At 48.2% G+C, this 15,613-nt stretch overlaps 1 protein-coding gene across 1 annotated transcript in view; it reads left to right on the plus strand.

Moving 5' to 3' along the window:
* LOC130291994 (mucin-2-like) overlaps positions 1-15,613 on the plus strand; it is a 66,085-nt gene that overhangs the window by 32,160 nt on the left and 18,312 nt on the right. Inside the window, exons 15-19 of the mRNA XM_056541425.1 lie at positions 3,295-3,414; positions 4,739-4,867; positions 13,671-13,790; positions 15,100-15,228; positions 15,438-15,566. Coding sequence (XP_056397400.1) covers positions 3,295-3,414; positions 4,739-4,867; positions 13,671-13,790; positions 15,100-15,228; positions 15,438-15,566 — 627 coding nt within the window. The remainder of the gene's footprint in view (positions 1-3,294; positions 3,415-4,738; positions 4,868-13,670; positions 13,791-15,099; positions 15,229-15,437; positions 15,567-15,613) is intronic.

Here is a 15,613-nt window from a genome sequence, read left to right on the forward strand (position 1 = left end):
CAAATACCAATACCCTGAGATTATATAGTTTACCACATCCTGTACATAAAATGCACCATTACACTATATAGTTGTATATTTGGATTACAGTATGTACCCTGTCCGGGTGAGTGCGTCCACGCACTCACTCACTGTGTGTGGACGCACTCACTCGGACAGGGTACATACTGTAATCCAAATATACAACTATATAGTGTAATGGTGCTTTTTATGTACAGAATGTGGTAAACTATATAATCTCAGGGTATTGGTATTTGAAATTAAAGTGCGTCCATACACAGTGAGTGAGTGCGTCCATACACAGTGAGTGAGTGAGTGCGTCCATACACAGTGAGTGAATGAGTGAGTGCGTCCATACACCGTGAGTGAATGAGTGAGTGAGTGCGTCCATACACAGTGAGTGGATGCGTCCATACACAGTGAGTGAGTGCGTCCATACACAGTGAGTGAGTGCGTCCATACACAGTGAGTGGGTGCGTCCATACACAGTGAGTGAGTGCGTGCATCCATACACAGTGAGTGAGTGTGTCCATACACAGTGAGTGAGTGAGTGCGTCCATACACAGTGAGTGAGTGAGTGCGTCCATACACAGTGAGTGGGTGCATCCATACACAGTGAGTGAGTGAGTGCGTCCATACACAGTGCGTGAGTGAGTGCGTCCATACACAGTGAGTGAGTGAGTGCGTCCATACACAGTGAGTGAGTGAGTGAGTGAATGCGTCCATACACAGTGAGTGAGTGAGTGCATCCATACACAGTGAGTGAGTGAGTGTGTCCATACACAGTGAGTGAGTGAGTGCGTCCATACACAGTGAGTGAGTGGGTGCATCCATACACAGTGAGTGAGTTGGTGCGTCCATACACAGTGAGTGAGTGCGTGCGTCCATACACAGTGAGTGAGTGAGTGCATCCATACACAGTGAGTGAGTGAGTGTGTCCATACACAGTGAGTGAGTGAGTGTGTCCATACACAGTGAGTGAGTGAGTGCGTCCATACACAGTGAGTGGGTGCATCCATACACAGTGAGTGAGTGCGTCCATACACAGTGAGTGAGTGAGTGCGTCCATACACAGTGAGTGGGTGCATCCATACACAGTGAGTGAGTGCGTCCATACACAGTGAGTGAGTGCGTCCATACACAGTGAGTGAGTGCGTCCATACACAGTGAGTGAGTGAGTGCATCCATACACAGTGAGTGGGTGCGTCCATACACAGTGAGTGAGTGGGTGTGTCCCTACACAGTGAGTGAGTGAGTGCGTCCATACACAGTGAGTGAGTGAGTGAGTGTGTCCATACACAGTGAGTGAGTGAGTGCGTCCATACACAGTGAGTGAGTGAGTGCGTCCACACACAGTGAGTGAGTGCGTCCATACACAGTGAGTGAGTGAGTGAGTGCGTCCATACACAGTGAGTGAGTGCGTCCATACACAGTGAGTGAGTGAGTGAGTTCGTCCATACACAGTGAGTGAATGAGTGAGTGCGTCCATACACCGTGAGTGAATGAATGAGTGAGTGAGTGCGTCCATACACAGTGAGTGGATGCGTCCATACACAGTGAGTGAGTGGGTGTGTCCATACACAGTGAGTGAGTGAGTGCGTCCATACACAGTGAGTGAGTGAGTGTGTCCATACACAGTGAGTGAGTGAGTGCGTCCATACACAGTGAGTGAGTGAGTGCGTCCACACACAGTGAGTGAGTGCGCCCATACACAGTGAGTGAGTGAGTGAGTGCGTCCATACACAGTGAGTGAGTGCGTCCATACACAGTGAGTGAGTGAGTGAGTGCGTCCATACACAGTGAGTGAATGAGTGAGTGCGTCCATACACCGTGAGTGAATGAATGAGTGAGTGGATGCGTCCATACACAGTGAGTGAGTGCGTCCATACACAGTGAGTGGGTGCGTCCATACACAGTGAGTGAGTGCGTGCATCCATACACAGTGAGTGAGTGCGTCCATACACAGTGAGTGAGTGAGTGCATCCATACACAGTGAGTGGGTGCGTCCATACACAGTGAGTGAGTGAGTGTGTCCATACACAGTGAGTGAGTGAGTGCGTCCATACACAGTGAGTGAGTGAGTGCGTCCATACACAGTGAGTGGGTGCATCCATACACAGTGAGTGAGTGCGTGCGTCCATACACAGTGAGTGAGTGAGTGTGTCCATACACAGTGAGTGAGTGAGTGCGTCCATACACAGTGAGTGAGTGAGTGCGTCCATACACAGTGAGAGAGTGAGTGCGTCCATACACAGTGAGTGAGTGAGTGCGTCCATACACAGTGAGTGAGTGGGTGCATCCATACACAGTGAGTGAGTGAGTACGTCCATACACAGTGAGTGAGTGAGTGCATCCATACACAGTGAGTGAGTGAGTGTGTCCATACACAGTGAGTGAGTGCGTCCATACACAGTGAGTGAGTGGGTGCATCCATACACAGTGAGTGAGTGGGTGCGTCCATACACAGTGAGTGAGTGCGTGCGTCCATACACAGTGAGTGAGTGAGTGCGTCCATACACAGTGAGTGAGTGGGTGCGTCCATACACAGTGAGTGAGTGGGTGCGTCCATATACAGTGAGTGAGTGAGTGCGTCCATACACAGTGAGTGAGTGCGTCCATACACAGTGATTGAGTGAGTGAGTGCATCCATACACAGTGAGTGAGTGAGTGTGTCCATACACAGTGAGTGAGTGCGTCCATACACAGTGAGTGGGTGCGTCCATACAAAGTGATTGAGTGAGTGAGTCCATACACAGTGAGTGAGTGAGTGCGTCCATACACAGTGAGTGAGTGAGTGCGTCCATACACAGTGAGTGAGTGCGTCCATACACAGTGAATGAGTGCGTCCATACGCAGTGAGTGAGTGAATGCGTCCATACACAGTGAGTGAGTGCGTCCATACACAGTGAGTGAGTGAGTGCGTCCATACACAGTGAGTGGGTGCGTCCATACACAGTGATTGAGTGAGTGCGTCCATACGCAGTGAGTGAGTGCGTTCATACACAGTGAGTGAGTGCGTCCATACGCAGTGAGTGAGTGCGTCCATACACAGTGAGTGAGTGCGTCCATAAACAGTGAGTGAGTGAGTGCGTCCATACACAGTGAGTGAGTGAGTGCGTCCATACACATTTCATAGTTGTTGAAGAATCCATTCAGTTTCGGTGGGATATGTGACAATGTAATGTAGATATATTGGGGACCTCCTACTGCCCCCAACAGATATTTGCTGTAATTTGGCCAACAGGCCTCGTCCATCTACATCCAGTCTCTAACATGACGTTTCTTCATTCCCAGTTATGACAACAACTCCTGTGACCACCACAACATTGACCAACCCCATTCCTTGTCCGTGTACCTGCTATGGTCAAACTATGAAATACTGTGTACGACCGTCCTACTGTTCTCCATGTGGAGGTGAGAAACCTACTTCTTCTTTTTTTTTTATTGTATTATTATTTTGCTATTACTATAATACATCAAGCTACATTACTAAGCTTTTATTTTTAAAGTTCAGGTCATCCATACACAGGATTTTGCAGGGGGAATGTTTATTGCCATAAAATTGGACATAAACAGACTTGCAGAGAACATATGCCTAAAAAATCACATACAAATATATCCACACACACACATATACCCACAGTGACACATACAGTGTCAAGGATGGCTGTTGGTGAGGCCTTAAAATGTGCGTGTCGACACAAGAAATTTACACAAGACAAAAAGTTGGCATAAAACTCTTTCTCAGCAAGAAACTCAGAGAGTTCCCAGAGAGAGTTCTGTTTACTGTACGGAAGTACATTGTTTTTTCATTTGACAAAAAAGGGAAGGTTAGTTATCACGTCAAAATCATCATGTTATATTTTGATTGGTTATTTGAGTTTTGTGTCTGTATATATTAGCATATTTAAGCATACATTTCTTCCTTGGCCAAAGTTCACTTACCCCCTCACTCTTCTACCGGAAAATTCAAGATTTCGCTGTCCTTCTATACAGTCTATATCTTCTTCAAATATTTTGTCTTTTGACTTCTCATCTTGATCCTTCTGGCATCATCCCAAGGTCTTCCTCTTAGTTACAAGCAAATAGCAAGCTAATATATGGGTTAAGGGTAGGTAACACATATATTTTTGCAGCATTAGCAATGGTATATGAGTATATAAGTATTAATATATATTGATCGGCAGTCAGAATCATTTTAATGTATTGAAAAAAGGCAAATCAGAGAGCACAATTATACAAATCCATCTGTGTCAACATAGAAAAAAATCGGTAAGCCCAGCAGGACAGCAGCCAGATTCATTGATTGTGGTACTACCGACGGGGTGCAAAGCTGAAGGATAGCAACAGAACTGGCATAAATATGGCAAAAAGATGGAGCTTGCACTCACCGTTCTTGTAGAGATTCTTCATACGGTCATTCCGTTCTGGAAGGGAGACCTCGGTGATGCGAGGTGCTCAGATGCGAACAGACGTTTTCGCACACACCTGTGTACTTCTTCCGGCCTCTGAGAGGCCGGAAGAAGCACACAGGTGTGTGCGAAAATGTCTGTTTGCCTCTGAGCACCCCACATCACCGAGGTCTCCCTTCCAGAACGGAATGACCGTATGAAGAATCTCTACAAGAACGGTGAGTGAAAGTTCCATCTTTTTGCTATATATATATATATATATATATATATATATATATGTATATTTATTTACACACATATACTCACTCTTACACATTATATTTAAGCTCCTACGGACAGCCCTGTGACAACTTCTACAACCACAGACACCACCACAACTCCATTTTGCCCATGTACCTGCCTCGGTCACGCTGTGAAGTTTTGTGTTCGGCCGTCCTACTGTTCTCCATGTACAGGTGAGAATCTTTTCTCTACTATTTATAGCATATACTTTAATTTCAAATACCAATACCCTGAGATTATATAGTTTACCACATTCTGTACATAAAAAGCACCATTACACTATATAGTTGTATATTTGGATTACAGTATGTACCCTGTCCGAGTGAGTGCGTCCGCACACAGTGAGTGAGTGCGTCCACACACAGTGAGTGAGTGCGTCCATACACAGTGTGTGAGTGAGTGCGTCCATACACAGTGTGTGAGTGAGTGCGTCCATACACAGTGAGTGAGTGAGTGCGTCCATACACAGTGAGTGAGTGAGTGCGTCCATACACAGTGAGTGAGTGAGTGCGTCCATACACAGTGAGTGAGTGCGTCCATACACAGTGAGTGAGTGAGTGCGTCCATACACCGTGAGTGGATGCGTCCATACACAGTGAGTGAGTGCGTCCATACACAGTGAGTTAGTGCGTCCATACACAGTGAGTGGATGCGTCCATACACAGTGAGTGAGTGCGTCCATACACAGTGAGTTAGTGCGTCCATACACAGTGAGTGGGTGCGTCCATACACAGTGAGTGAGTGCGTACATACACAGTGAGTGAGTGAGTGCATCCATACACAGTGAGTGAATGAGTGAGTGCGTCCATACACCGTGAGTGAATGAGTGAGTGAGTGCGTCCATACACAGTGAGTGGATGCGTCCATACACAGTGAGTGAGTGCGTCCATACACAGTGAGTAAGTGCGTCCATACACAGTGAGTGGGTGCGTCCATACACAGTGAGTGAGTGCGTGCGTCCATACACAGTGAGTGAGTGCGTACATACACAGTGAGTGAGTGAGTGCATCCATACACAGTGAGTGAGTGCGTCCATACACAGTGAGTGGGTGCGTCCATACACAGTGAGTGAGTGAGTGTGTCCATACACAGTGAGTGAGTGAGTGCGTCCATACACAGTGAGTGAGTGAGTGCGTCCATACACAGTGAGTGGGTGCATCCATTCACAGTGAGTGAGTGCGTGCGTCCATACACAGTGAGTGAGTGAGTGCGTCCATACACAGTGAGTGAGTGAGTGCGTCCATACACAGTGAGTGAGTGAGTGCGTCCATACACAGTGAGTGAGTGCGTCCATACACAGTGAGTGAGTGGGTGCATCCATACACAGTGAGTGAGTGAGTACGTCCATACACAGTGAGTGAGTGAGTGCATCCATACACAGTGAGTGTGTCCATACACAGTGAGTGAGTGAGTGCGTCCATACACAGTGAGTGAGTGGGTGCGTCCATACACAGTGAGTGGGTGCGTCCATACACAGTGAGGGAGTGGGTGCGTCCATACACAGTGAGTGAGTGAGTGCGTCCATACACAGTGAGTGAGTGTGTGCGTCCATACACAGTGAGTGAGTGAGTGCATCCATACACAGTGAGTGAGTGTGTCCATAAACAGTGAGTGAGTGAGTGAGTGTGTCCATACACAGTGAGTGAGTGAGTGCGTCCATACACAGTGAGTGGGTGCGTCCATACACAGTGAGTGGGTGCGTCCATACACAGTGAGTGAGTGCGTACATACACAGTGAGTGAGTGAGTGCATCCATACACAGTGAGTGAATGAGTGAGTGCGTCCATACACCGTGAGTGAATGAGTGAGTGAGTGCGTCCATACACAGTGAGTGGATGCGTCCATACACAGTGAGTGAGTGCGTCCATACACAGTGAGTAAGTGCGTCCATACACAGTGAGTGGGTGCGTCCATACACAGTGAGTGAGTGCGTGCGTCCATACACAGTGAGTGAGTGCGTACATACACAGTGAGTGAGTGAGTGCATCCATACACAGTGAGTGAGTGCGTCCATACACAGTGAGTGGGTGCGTCCATACACAGTGAGTGAGTGAGTGTGTCCATACACAGTGAGTGAGTGAGTGCGTCCATACACAGTGAGTGAGTGAGTGCGTCCATACACAGTGAGTGGGTGCATCCATACACAGTGAGTGAGTGCGTGCGTCCATACACAGTGAGTGAGTGAGTGCGTCCATACACAGTGAGTGAGTGAGTGCGTCCATACACAGTGAGTGAGTGAGTGCGTCCATACACAGTGAGTGAGTGCGTCCATACACAGTGAGTGAGTGGGTGCATCCATACACAGTGAGTGAGTGAGTACGTCCATACACAGTGAGTGAGTGAGTGCATCCATACACAGTGAGTGTGTCCATACACAGTGAGTGAGTGAGTGCGTCCATACACAGTGAGTGAGTGGGTGCGTCCATACACAGTGAGTGGGTGCGTCCATACACAGTGAGGGAGTGGGTGCGTCCATACACAGTGAGTGAGTGAGTGCGTCCATACACAGTGAGTGAGTGTGTGCGTCCATACACAGTGAGTGAGTGAGTGCATCCATACACAGTGAGTGAGTGAGTGTGTCCATAAACAGTGAGTGAGTGAGTGAGTGTGTCCATACACAGTGAGTGAGTGAGTGCGTCCATACACAGTGAGTGGGTGCGTCCATACACAGTGAGTGAGTGAGTGCGTCCATACACAGTGAGTGAGTGGGTGCATCCATACACAGTGAGTGAGTGCGTCCATACACAGTGAGTGAGTGAGTGCGTCCATACACAGTGAGTGAGTGCGTCCATACACAGTGAGTGAGTGCGTGCGTCAATACACAGTGAGTGAGTGCGTCCATACACAGTGAGTGAGTGAGTGCGTCCATACACCGTGAGTGGATGCGTCCATACACAGTGAGTGAGTGCGTCCATACACAGTGAGTTAGTGCGTCCATACACAGTGAGTGGATGCGTCCATACACAGTGAGTGAGTGCGTCCATACACAGTGAGTTAGTGCGTCCATACACAGTGAGTGGGTGCGTCCATACACAGTGAGTGAGTGCGTACATACACAGTGAGTGAGTGAGTGCATCCATACACAGTGAGTGAATGAGTGAGTGCGTCCATACACCGTGAGTGAATGAGTGAGTGAGTGCGTCCATACACAGTGAGTGGATGCGTCCATACACAGTGAGTGAGTGCGTCCATACACAGTGAGTAAGTGCGTCCATACACAGTGAGTGGGTGCGTCCATACACAGTGAGTGAGTGCGTGCGTCCATACACAGTGAGTGAGTGCGTACATACACAGTGAGTGAGTGAGTGCATCCATACACAGTGAGTGAGTGCGTCCATACACAGTGAGTGGGTGCGTCCATACACAGTGAGTGAGTGAGTGTGTCCATACACAGTGAGTGAGTGAGTGCGTCCATACACAGTGAGTGAGTGAGTGCGTCCATACACAGTGAGTGGGTGCATCCATACACAGTGAGTGAGTGCGTGCGTCCATACACAGTGAGTGAGTGAGTGCGTCCATACACAGTGAGTGAGTGAGTGCGTCCATACACAGTGAGTGAGTGAGTGCGTCCATACACAGTGAGTGAGTGCGTCCATACACAGTGAGTGAGTGGGTGCATCCATACACAGTGAGTGAGTGAGTACGTCCATACACAGTGAGTGAGTGAGTGCATCCATACACAGTGAGTGTGTCCATACACAGTGAGTGAGTGAGTGCGTCCATACACAGTGAGTGAGTGGGTGCGTCCATACACAGTGAGTGGGTGCGTCCATACACAGTGAGGGAGTGGGTGCGTCCATACACAGTGAGTGAGTGAGTGCGTCCATACACAGTGAGTGAGTGTGTGCGTCCATACACAGTGAGTGAGTGAGTGCATCCATACACAGTGAGTGAGTGTGTCCATAAACAGTGAGTGAGTGAGTGAGTGTGTCCATACACAGTGAGTGAGTGAGTGCGTCCATACACAGTGAGTGGGTGCGTCCATACACAGTGAGTGGGTGCGTCCATACACAGTGAGTGAGTGCGTACATACACAGTGATTGAGTGAGTGCATCCATACACAGTGAGTGAATGAGTGAGTGCGTCCATACACCGTGAGTGAATGAGTGAGTGAGTGCGTCCATACACAGTGAGTGGATGCGTCCATACACAGTGAGTGAGTGCGTCCATACACAGTGAGTAAGTGCGTCCATACACAGTGAGTGGGTGCGTCCATACACAGTGAGTGAGTGCGTGCGTCCATACACAGTGAGTGAGTGCGTACATACACAGTGAGTGAGTGAGTGCATCCATACACAGTGAGTGAGTGCGTCCATACACAGTGAGTGGGTGCGTCCATACACAGTGAGTGAGTGAGTGTGTCCATACACAGTGAGTGAGTGAGTGCGTCCATACACAGTGAGTGAGTGAGTGCGTCCATACACAGTGAGTGGGTGCATCCATACACAGTGAGTGAGTGCGTGCGTCCATACACAGTGAGTGAGTGAGTGCGTCCATACACAGTGAGTGAGTGAGTGCGTCCATACACAGTGAGTGAGTGAGTGCGTCCATACACAGTGAGTGAGTGCGTCCATACACAGTGAGTGAGTGGGTGCATCCATACACAGTGAGTGAGTGAGTACGTCCATACACAGTGAGTGAGTGAGTGCATCCATACACAGTGAGTGTGTCCATACACAGTGAGTGAGTGAGTGCGTCCATACACAGTGAGTGAGTGGGTGCGTCCATACACAGTGAGTGGGTGCGTCCATACACAGTGAGGGAGTGGGTGCGTCCATACACAGTGAGTGAGTGAGTGCGTCCATACACAGTGAGTGAGTGTGTGCGTCCATACACAGTGAGTGAGTGAGTGCATCCATACACAGTGAGTGAGTGAGTGTGTCCATAAACAGTGAGTGAGTGAGTGAGTGTGTCCATACACAGTGAGTGAGTGAGTGCGTCCATACACAGTGAGTGGGTGCGTCCATACACAGTGAGTGAGTGAGTGCGTCCATACACAGTGAGTGAGTGGGTGCATCCATACACAGTGAGTGAGTGCGTCCATACACAGTGAGTGAGTGAGTGCGTCCATACACAGTGAGTGAGTGCGTCCATACACAGTGAGTGAGTGCGTGCGTCAATACACAGTGAGTGCGTGCGTCCATACACAGTGAGTGAGTGCGTCCATACACAGTGAGTGAGTGAGTGCGTCCATACACAGTGAGTGGGTGCGTCCATACACAGTGAGTGAGTGGGTGCGTCCATACACAGTGAGTGAGTGAGTGCGTCCATACACAGTGAGTGAGTGAGTGCGTACATACACAGTGAGTGAGTGCGTCCATACACAGTGAGTGAGTGGGTGCATCCATACACAGTGAGTGAGTGAGTACGTCCATACACAGTGAGTGAGTGAGTGCATCCATACACAGTGAGTGTGTCCATACACAGTGAGTGAGTGAGTGCGTCCATACACAGTGAGTGAGTGGGTGCGTCCATACACAGTGAGTGGGTGCGTCCATACACAGTGAGGGAGTGGGTGCGTCCATACACAGTGAGTGAGTGAGTGCGTCCATACACAGTGAGTGAGTGCGTGCGTCCATACACAGTGAGTGAGTGAGTGCATCCATACACAGTGAGTGAGTGAGTGTGTCCATAAACAGTGAGTGAGTGAGTGTGTCCATACACAGTGAGTGAGTGAGTGCGTCCATACACAGTGAGTGGGTGCGTCCATACACAGTGAGTGAGTGAGTGCGTCCATACACAGTGAGTGAGTGGGTGCATCAATACACAGTGAGTGAGTGCGTCCATACACAGTGAGTGAGTGAGTGCGTCCATACACAGTGAGTGAGTGCGTCCATACACAGTGAGTGAGTGCGTGCGTCAATACACAGTGAGTGCGTGCGTCCATACACAGTGAGTGAGTGCGTCCATACACAGTGAGTGAGTGAGTGCGTCCATACACAGTGAGTGGGTGCGTCCATACACAGTGAGTGAGTGGGTGCGTCCATACACAGTGAGTGAGTGAGTGCGTCCATACACAGTGAGTGAGTGAGTGAGTGTGTCCATACACAGTGAGTGAGTGAGTGCGTCCATACACAGTGAGTGAGTGAGTGCGTCCATACACAGTGAGTGAGTGAGTGCGTCCACACACAGTGAGTGAGTGCGTCCATACACAGTGAGTGAGTGAGTGAGTGAGTGCGTCCATGCACAGTGAGTGAATGAGTGAGTGCGTCCATACACCGTGAGTGAATGAGTGAGTGAGTGCGTCCATACACAGTGAGTGGATGCGTCCATACACAGTGAGTGAGTGCGTCCATACACAGTGAGTGAGTGCGTCCATACACAGTGAGTGAGTGCGTGCGTCCATACACAGTGAGTGAGTGCGTCCATACACAGTGAGTGAGTGAGTGCGTCCATACACAGTGAGTGAGGGAGTGCGTCCATACACAGTGAGTGGGTGCGTCCATACACAGTGAGTGAGTGCGTGCGTCCATACACAGTGAGTGGGTGCGTCCATACACAGTGAGTGAGTGAGTGTGTCCATACACAGTGAGTGAGTGAGTGCGTCCATACACAGTGAGTGAGTGAGTGCGTCCATACACAGTGAGTGGGTGCATCCATACACAGTGAGTGAGTGCGTGCGTCCATACACAGTGAGTGAGTGAGTGTGTCCATACACAGTGAGTGAGTGAGTGTGTCCATACACAGTGAGTGAGTGAGTGCGTCCATACACAGTGAGTGAGTGAGTGCGTCCATACACAGTGAGTGAGTGAGTGCGTCCATACACAGTGAGTGAGTGCGTGCGTCCATACACAGTGAGTGAGTGAGTGTGTCCATACACAGTGAGTGAGTGAGTGCGTCCATACACAGTGAGTGAGTGAGTGCGTCCATACACAGTGAGTGAGTGAGTGCGTCCATACACAGTGAGTGAGTGGGTGCATCCATACACAGTGAGTGAGTGAGTACGTCCATACACAGTGAGTGAGTGCATCCATACACAGTGAGTGAGTGTGTCCATACACAGTGAGTGAGTGGGTGCGTCCATACACAGTGAGTGAGTGAGTGCGTCCATACACAGTGAGTGGGTGCATCCATACACAGTGAGTGAGTGCGTCCATACACAGTGAGTGAGTGCGTCCATACACAGTGAGTGAGTGGGTGCATCCATACACAGTGAGTGAGTGAGTACGTCCATACACAGTGAGTGAGTGCATCCATACACAGTGAGTGAGTGTGTCCATACACAGTGAGTGAGTGGGTGCATCCATAAACAGTGAGTGAGTGGGTGCGTCCATACACAGTGAGTGAGTGAGTGCGTCCATACACAGTGAGTGGGTGCATCCATACACAGTGAGTGAGTGCGTCCATACACAGTGAGTGAGTGCGTCCATACACAGTGAGTGAGTGCGTCCATACACAGTGAGTGAGTGCGTGCGTCCATACACAGTGAGTGAGTGCGTCCATACACAGTGAGTGAGTGAGTGCGTCCATACACAGTGAGTGAGTGAGTGTGTCCATACACAGTGAGTGAGTGAGTGCGTCCATACACAGTGAGTGAGGGAGTGCGTCCATACACAGTGAGTGGGTGCGTCCATACACAGTGAGTGAGTGCGTGCGTCCATACACAGTGAGTGGGTGCGTCCATACACAGTGAGTGAGTGAGTGTGTCCATACACAGTGAGTGAGTGAGTGCGTCCATACACAGTGAGTGAGTGAGTGCGTCCATACACAGTGAGTGGGTGCATCCATACACAGTGAGTGAGTGCGTGCGTCCATACACAGTGAGTGAGTGCGTGCGTCCATACACAGTGAGTGAGTGAGTGCGTCCATACACAGTGAGTGAGTGAGTGCGTCCATACACAGTGAGTGAGTGCGTGCGTCCATACACAGTGAGTGAGTGAGTGTGTCCATACACAGTGAGTGAGTGAGTGCGTCCATACACAGTGAGTGAGTGAGTGCGTCCATACACAGTGAGTGAGTGAGTGCGTCCATACACAGTGAGTGAGTGGGTGCATCCATACACAGTGAGTGAGTGAGTACGTCCATACACAGTGAGTGAGTGCATCCATACACAGTGAGTGAGTGTGTCCATACACAGTGAGTGAGTGGGTGCATCCATAAACAGTGAGTGAGTGGGTGCGTCCATACACAGTGAGTGAGTGAGTGCGTCCATACACAGTGAGTGGGTGCATCCATACACAGTGAGTGAGTGCGTCCATACACAGTGAGTGAGTGCGTCCATACACAGTGAGTGAGTGGGTGCATCCATACACAGTGAGTGAGTGAGTACGTCCATACACAGTGAGTGAGTGCATCCATACACAGTGAGTGAGTGTGTCCATACACAGTGAGTGAGTGGGTGCATCCATAAACAGTGAGTGAGTGGGTGCGTCCATACACAGTGAGTGAGTGAGTGCGTCCATACACAGTGAGTGGGTGCATCCATACACAGTGAGTGAGTGCGTCCATACACAGTGAGTGAGTGCGTCCATACACAGTGAGTGAGTGCGTCCATACACAGTGAGTGAGTGCGTGCGTCCATACACAGTGAGTGAGTGCGTCCATACACAGTGAGTGAGTGAGTGCGTCCATACACAGTGAGTGAGTGAGTGTGTCCATACACAGTGAGTGAGTGAGTGCGTCCATACACAGTGAGTGGGTGCGTCCATACACAGTGAGTGAGTGAGTGCGTCCATACACAGTGAGTGAGTGAGTGTGTCCATACACAGTGAGTGAGTGAGTGCGTCCATACACAGTGAGTGAGTGAGTGCGTCCATACACAGTGAGTGAGTGAGTGCGTCCATACACAGTGAGTGAGTGCGTCCATACACATTTCATAGTTGTTGAAGAATCCATTCAGTTTCGGTGGGATATGTGACAATGTAATGTAGATATATTGGGGACCTCCTACTGCCCCCAACAGATATTTGCTGTAATTTGGCCAACAGGCCTCGTCCATCTACATCCAGTCTCTAACATGACGTTTCTTCATCCCAGTTATGACAACAACTCCTGTGACCACCACAACATTGACCAACCCCATTCCTTGTCCATGTACCTGCTATGGTCAAACTATGAAATACTGTGTACGACCGTCCTACTGTTCTCCATGTGGAGGTGAGAAACCTACTTCTCCCTTTTTTTATTTTATTATTTTTTACTATTAATATAATACATCAAGCTACATTACTAAGCTTTTATTTTTAAAGTTCAGGTCATCCATACACAGGATTTTGCAGGGGGAATGTTTATAGCCATAAAATTGGACATAAACAGACTTGCAGAGAACATGTGCCTAAAAAATCACATACAAATATATCCACACACACACACACATACAGTGTCAAGGATGGCTGTTGGTGAGGCCTTAAAATGTGCGTGTCCACACAAGAAATTTACACCAGACAAAAAGTTGGCATAAAACTCTTTCTCAGCAAGAAACTCAGAGAGTTCCCAGAGAGAGTTCTGTTTACTATACGGAAGTACATTGTTTTTTCATTTGACAAAAAAGGGAAGGTTAGTTATCACGTCAAAATCATCATGTCATATTTTGATTGGTTATTTGAGTTTTGTGTTTGTATATATTAGCATATTTAAGCATACATTTCTTTCTTGGCCAAAGTTCACTTACCCCCTCACTCTTCTACCGGAAAATTCAAGATTTCGCTGTCCTTCTATACAGTCTATATCTTCTTCAAATATTTTGTCTCTTGACTTCTCATCTTGATCCTTCTGGCATCATCCCAAGGTCTTCCTTTTAGTTACAAGCAAATAGCAAGCTAATATATGGGTTAAGGGTAGGTAACACATATATTTTTGCAGCATTAGCAATGGTATATGAGTATATAAGTATTAATATATATTGATCGGCAGTCAGAATCATTTTAATGTATTGAAAAAAGGCAAATCAGAGAGCACAATTATACAAATCCGTCTTTGTCAACATAGAAAAAAATCGGTAAGCCCAGCAGGACAGCAGCCAGATTCATTGATTGTGGTACTACCGACGGGGTGCAAAGCTGAAGGATAGCAACAGAACTGGCATAAATATGGCAAAAAGATGGAGCTTGCACTCACCGTTCTTGTAGAGATTCTTCATACGGTCATTCCGTTCTGGAAGGGAGACCTCGGTGATGCGAGGTGCTCAGAGGCGAACAGACGTTTTCGCACACACCTGTGTACTTCTTCCGGCCTCTGAGAGGCCGGAAGAAGCACACAGGTGTGTGCGAAAATGTCTGTTTGCCTCTGAGCACCCCACATCACCGAGGTCTCCCTTCCAGAATGGAATGACCGTATGAAGAATCTCTACAAGAACGGTGAGTGCAAGTTCCATCTTTTTGCTATATATATATATATATATATATATATATATATATATATATATATATATACACACATATACTCACTCTTACACATTATATTTCAGCTCCTACGGACAGCCCTGTGACAACTTCTACAACCACAGACACCACCACACCTCCATTTTGCCCATGTACCTGCCTCGGTCACGCTGTGAAGTTTTGTGTCCGTCCGTCCTACTGTTCTCCATGTACAGGTGAGAATCTTTTCTTTTCTATTTACATCATATACATTTTTGCCTGGAGTTGGCCCCCTGCTGATCTAATATTTATGGCCTAACCTAATTTGGATAACCCCCTTTGTAATTCTTCTACCTTCATAATCATGACGAGATAACCACTTTACAGAATACAAGAGGGCGCAGTGGAGACAATTCTGACTATGACAATAAATATTTGTTTTCAGTGACCACTATAAAGCCTGTGGTGACCTCCACAACCACAAAGCCCACAACGCCTACACCTTGTCCGTGTACCTGCTATGGTCAAACCATGAAGTATTGTTTCCGCCCATCCTACTGTTCTCCATGTAGAGGTGAGAAACCTCTTTATAACCTTTAAAATAACCTTTTTATTTTTTAC

Source organism: Hyla sarda, chromosome 9, assembly GCF_029499605.1.
Source record: "Hyla sarda isolate aHylSar1 chromosome 9, aHylSar1.hap1, whole genome shotgun sequence".
In the NCBI taxonomy this organism is placed as follows: Eukaryota; Metazoa; Chordata; class Amphibia; order Anura; family Hylidae; genus Hyla; species Hyla sarda.